We start from the raw sequence: 5,755 nt of genomic DNA, 5'->3' as shown, positions 1-5,755 counted from the left end.
CTTAGCTCTTGTAATTAGGACCCCACTTTCCTTCTCACCCCATCCTTTGGGCACAGGAGACTGGGTGACAAATAAAAGCAACCCCTCCCTCCAAGAGATGAGAAACCCACTACAAAGACAACCACATATCACAGCAACATGGAATTATGTTTTAATGTTTACAGTAGTCACTTCACAGGGACGCCAACTTTTTCCTCAGTTCTGATGCTGGAATTACTTTATTGGGAAAATTAAGAAAACAAACAGCTACACCAAAGTATAATTACAATGAGGAAACAAAGTTGAGATCATACTGTGCTTTAGAGGAAGGTTACATAGTTTTACTTGCATAACACACACAGAAGTATTTGAGTTAACAGGTATTGATGCATCCCATCTCAATTCATGTTATTACTTTTTTTTAAAATGCTGGTTGCTGTTCTCTGCTGGAGCCAAGGAAGCTTACTTGCAGCTACTTTTCAGTAGTTTAATTTCATTTAGCCAAGGAATAGTGTACACTACGAAGTTGCAAGTGGTGCGCTAAGGAGAGAGGAAAAAAAGCAATTATCAGTTTAAAAGCATACAACAGTGTCCTTTGCCACCACTCTATACAGATTTACCCTATCATGTAATACTTGAATGTATACCACTTCTGTCTCTCTGCATTTGCACTCTCCTGGCAAGTATTCTGGAACACTGCTCCTGTTAGTACTTGCTCAGGACCAATCATTTCTCTCAAATACTAACACAGAAGCCAAGCAGTCAGCACTTCTGAAGATCAAGTTACTTGCTTATCCCAGTCATACACTAGTTACCACTGGCAGAAGCCTTTCAGCCTGGGGTGTACTTCAACAGTAGCTCTCATGTACAGGCAAGTATGCCCACACAACTAATCAATCTGTTTGTGCATGCCTGTCTAATTATTGCAGCTCTGTCAGTGGTATACTGGCAAGCTTCTACCTAGGTGCTTAGTGGATTACTTGTGTGTAGTGACAGTTCTCAGACATGCAGGTATAAGTTGCACATGCACACAAGTACAGCCTATCACTGATTAATACCAGCAACGAATGCTAACAAGACCAAACACTAACCAAAATAAGGTAGATAAATTGGTGCTCTCACCTGAAAAGCTAAAGTATTGCTTAAATAGCATTGATACAAGACTGTTGTGCAACTCAGCTTGGTGGCTACTCAGACAACAGGGGTAATCTGGCAGTTGTGATCAGTGCTTAGCCCATATCACAATCCACAGTAACAAGAATCCCTCATGAAAGGGACTTAAGTCAAGCTGTCCCATCAACATAGGATAAAAGGAGCAGAAAAGGGTATGGGCACTGAGGGAACCAGACTGAGCACCGAGAGACCTATAAGTAACCCCTGCTTGGCAGTTTCCTGTGCATATCCCTGAGATCAGAGCCACAAGCACTCTCAGAGGATTGAGGCATGCTCCTGTGTGCTGTGCACCACAGCCTCAGGTCTCCACTTAAATATGCTAAGAGGCCTTGCTTCCTCTGTCAGGAAGATCTGGCAAGACAAGTTCTGCAAGGGTGGCATCATCTCCTCCAGCCTAAAAGACTGACATCTCGGATTTTCTTAAGAGGCACACAGGTGACACTGCCCATACCTCCCTGTAGCACACCAACTGGAGAAAAGGCATCAACAACCCAGGGAGCAACACACTCTGCTCTGGAGCCTACCTTAGCCATCTCTGGAGTGTCATGAAGAGAACAGCTCTGGGGATCAGCTGTTGCCTTTGTGCAAGTTGTCCGGCCAATCTCAACTTCCATGGTATACTTGATTCCAGACACAAGCTGCAACAAGACAACAGGCAGAAACAGCTTTACTCGCAACACACACATAAAAGCTCTCCAAACAGAGGACCCTGACAGAAAGGAAGATAGTTTGGTTATCACATTTCTGTAGCCAGATTCAAGAGTTACAGAGAGCAGCATGTGGCAACCTTCACAGAAGAGACATTTGACGTCCTTTGAAAAACAGGAAACAAAATCCATGTAAACAAGTTTTGCCGTAGACTCCTTCATCAGTAAAGGAAGATGCATGTTAACTCATCCACAATATAAGGAAGTTACTAACTTCTCCTGTAATTTCAACCCCGACACTCATGCATTCAGACGTAGGAGCCTCAAGACAAGGCTTTTTTTTTTTTTTTTTGCTGTGGCAAAACAGCTTGAGTTAACACAGCAGCTGCTGCTCCCAGCCAGCACCACGAAGGGGTCAGGTGCCCCGGAGCCCCCTGTAGGGCTGTCCCCAGCCGGCTGCCAAGGCTGAACCCCCCCCCCCCCGGCACCCACCTGCCGCTGGGCGCTGATGATCCGCACCACCCTGCTGGAGTACTTGTCGTTGCTGGCCCTGTTGTACTGCGCCATGGCGAACTGCAGGGCTCGCTGCAAGCCCTCATCGTTCTCCGCAACATCCACGGGAGCCCCCAGGAGCCGCCGGTGCTCCTCGCTGCCCAGGACGGCCTGGGCCAGCAGCAGGGCAGCTGCCAGCAGCGCCACGAAAACCCGAGCACCCACCATACCTTCAACCTCCCTCGGCCCTGCCGCCGCCGCCATTTTAAGGCCGCCGGGGCTGGGCGGGACGCGGCCCCGTCCCTCCCCGCTCCTCCCCGGCCCGGGAGGCACCCACCGGGGGCTCTTGTCCCGGTGAGGGCTTGTGTGGGTTTTCGCCAGGCGGTTCTCTCCCGTGTCCCCACAGCCAGGCCGAAAATAGAGTCGGGGGCTGGCTTCTGGGGTTGTGGTGTTCCTCCGTAACCGTGCTCGAGGCTGGCACACGCTTCCCACAAAGACAGCAGGCAGGCAAGGGATGCACGCCGCCTGTTAGCTGCTCATGGGGGCCGCTGCAAGATGCCCGAGCCTGTTTCTTTTCCAAGGAGGGCAGATTTTAAAATCTAGTGAGTTTGGGGCCTCATGCCGAGTACCGCCACATCTTGCCAGTGGTGGCATTCCTGGAAAGGTGGAGTGAATGTGCCCAGCTGGACCCGGAGCACAGCTGGGGCTTTGCTTTGGTGTTTAACACTTTCATTTTTTTCCCCCATGCCAAACTTCAGTGAAGGTATTGACTGGAGGCCATGATTGCTAGCAGGATGAAGGTTACTCATCAGACTGCTAGCTGTTGTAAGCTCTGGGCTCGGTAACAGTTCCTGGCTTGCCCACAGTTGCTGCAACAAGCAGCATGAGTGCCAGATCCAGAGGGCCCAGAGTCACTTTAATGCACAGTCAACACTGTGTAAATCAGGCTGTTGTTCATCAGAGACAGAGCCAATGCGTCCCTCAGCTGAGCAAGACTCAGAAGAGGAACAGACATTTAGAGAACAAATACATCCAAGTTACTGCAGTAAAAAGTATGCAAGGAAACATTATTCTGTAAAGCCCCAGACCAGCCTTTGCACAGTGGGGCTTTCAGAAGAGCAGGCCTGCAGCCAGGCTAGATAGACCCTCTCAGCTGCATTACAGAAGGCTCCCATGTAAGGGCACTCAAGGTGACCTCGCACACTTTCTAGTCAGGCAAGGTGCAAAACCAGAAGCCTCCTCTGAAGTCCTTCAGCCATGAAGTGGAGAGCGCAAGTGGAGAGCAAAAGTCCTGACAAATAGTCACCACTTAGGATTGAGGAGCCTCTGTGGGTCCTAAAAGAGTTTGGAACAGGGCAGGCAGATGTCTGCTACTTTGAGCTGTTTGTCACTGCCACCTCTCCCTCAGTACATAATAACTCTGTTACGTGGCAGCATCGCAGGTGCCTGGCATTTTTTATTCTCTGCTGGTACCTCTCATGAGAGCTATCAAGGGCCTCTAGACAGAACCTGGAGAACCTTACTGTTTCACTGTGCTGCTCTGTTTTCTCCTCAGAAAGGTCAGCGTTTGAGGAGGAGAGGGTTTCAATAACCCATGAAATTTCTCTGCTGGAGAAAAGCTAAGGGTTTTTTTTTGCCTCTGCCCTAAAGCCATCTTGTTTGTGGAAACACACCTGTGCCCCTCTCCCTCGAGGGAGGACAGGATGTAGGTGGGAGCTTGGCACAGCAGGAGTGATACTGAAGCAGCCCTGTCCCATCTGGAATTACACTGCCCACAGCCCTCCTTTAGGGTACGGATGGAGGAGGCTCTTTTCCCACATGGGTCCGGGAACTTGGAGATTTTTCCAGGCTCTGCCTCTTCATGGGTTATTCTAGCACTTATTTCCCTCTACTGTGGAGGAAAAACAAAACCACAGAGCATTTTAAGTTACAAATATGGCTTCCATCCCAAAACACCATGTGTCATTTCCTATATCTGCCTCCACAGCATTGGTGTTACCTCATCTACATTAATTGCTTAAGGTCAGAGGGGCATCGGTGGCAGGGTTGGCTTCCCAGACAGATCACTTAATTTCTAGTGTCATCTCATAACCACAAGACTGCCTTTCCCTCCTGTCAGGAACCCTAAGTTTGGCAAGACAAGACCTAGTATAGCACTAGAGAACTAGCTCAAGTGAGATTTAAGGCTTTGTGCGGTCGTTGTGCTAAGAGAAGGTGATGTTTTACGTCTGAATATCTGCAACGCCCCTCATAATGAAAAGGAAGGGACTTATGCACTGACTGGAAAAGTTGTTTGTAGCCTGCGAGTGCCAGCAATATCCAGCTTGAGAATTACCACAGGAAAAACCCCCGCAGCTGGCAACAAGCTGTGCAACTAATGCTACAGCCACCAGACATTATGGCAGTTTTTACTACTACAGAAAGACAGGAGCAACACTGAAGCAGTACAGTGCATTGGAGAGGGGACTGGGACATGGGTATCAGGGCATGAGCCAGAGCTGCTAAAAGGCTGCAGGAATCTGTCTCCAATTTGTCTTTTCCCTCATTGGCCTTAGACCCAGGCTGGATCAGTTTAAAACTCACGGTTAGAGCTCTCTTGGTGTCTTTTAGTGGTGAAAGCTCATTTTCGTGCTGCCAGTGACTGCTGCCAATGGGAGCGGCCAGCTCCAGCCTAAATCAGCCATTGCATTGGCAGTGTACCTGCCAGGCCTCTTCCCACTGCCCTGACCTTGCCAGCTGAGGCCTCCACCAAGCAGTGCCCCAGCTCCCAGCCCCTGGAGATAACCAGCAGCTCTGTGAGCACATGACAACACAAGGGAAATGCCACAAGAGGGAACATCAATGCCATTGGGATTCAGGGAGCTTTGATTCAGGGAGCTTCTTCAGAGCCAGTCCAAGCTGAGGTTGGGCAGAAGAGGCTTTACAGTTGCCCTCTGTGTGGGGAGAAGCAGGGAGAAACAGCTCTAGTTAAAAGCTAAATGCTTTGCCTGCAGCATAGGCAAACAAAGCAAAGTCTTAGCCCTGCTGAAGCCACCTCGTTGGAGTTAAAGCATCACACAAAGACATAATTGGCCTGTGTCCTTCTGAGTTACAGCAGCCCTCCCTTCAATACTTCAAGGTGGTATGTCAGCTCGCAGCACAGTCCCAAAAACCTCAACGTTATTTCTGCAAGCAGAAGTTATGCAAGGTCCAGGACAACGCAGCTTCTTTCCCTCTCACCTCTGCTTTGACACCACGGAGTGTCTGTTCACAGAAGCAAGCTGCATCTGTTTACGGTTGCTAGTCCAAGCCTTAAAAAATCGGGACTTCAACCAAAGCAATTCTGAGAAAAAAGAATTGGCAAAAAAATGACATTTTACAACCAATGAATAAAGGGGACATAGTTCATGAAATAAAACTACATTTGTCCTTCTGTTTCTGAAGGGTGCAACCACTTTTGTCTATCGCAAGCTTATTTGTATTTT

General features: G+C 48.8%; 1 protein-coding gene across 2 annotated transcripts; it reads right to left on the bottom strand.

Annotated features, from left to right (window-relative positions):
* Positions 1-403: 403 nt before the first annotated feature.
* On the bottom strand, positions 404-5,520 carry LOC121067990 (cystatin-like). 2 transcript variants are annotated; one of them, XM_040553015.1, is made up of 4 exons: positions 5,502-5,520; positions 2,292-2,526; positions 1,677-1,790; positions 404-519 (listed from the first exon to the last, which is right to left on the bottom strand). In XM_040553015.1, the coding sequence occupies exons 2-4, from the start codon at positions 2,517-2,519 to the stop codon at positions 442-444; spliced, it is 420 nt and encodes a 139-aa protein (XP_040408949.1). In that variant the 5' UTR covers positions 2,520-2,526; positions 5,502-5,520; the 3' UTR covers positions 404-441. The 2 variants fall into 2 exon arrangements, with proteins under 2 accessions (XP_040408949.1, XP_040408948.1); XM_040553014.1 differs by lacking the exon at positions 5,502-5,520 and having other exon boundaries at positions 2,292-2,578.
* Between the last annotated feature and the right edge of the window lie 235 nt (positions 5,521-5,755).

The sequence above is a fragment of the Cygnus olor genome, chromosome 3, assembly GCF_009769625.2.
Source record: "Cygnus olor isolate bCygOlo1 chromosome 3, bCygOlo1.pri.v2, whole genome shotgun sequence".
Lineage (NCBI taxonomy): Eukaryota > Metazoa > Chordata > Aves > Anseriformes > Anatidae > Cygnus > Cygnus olor.
Note: the sequence above shows the minus strand (reverse complement) of the source record. Positions and strands in the feature narration are given on the sequence as shown.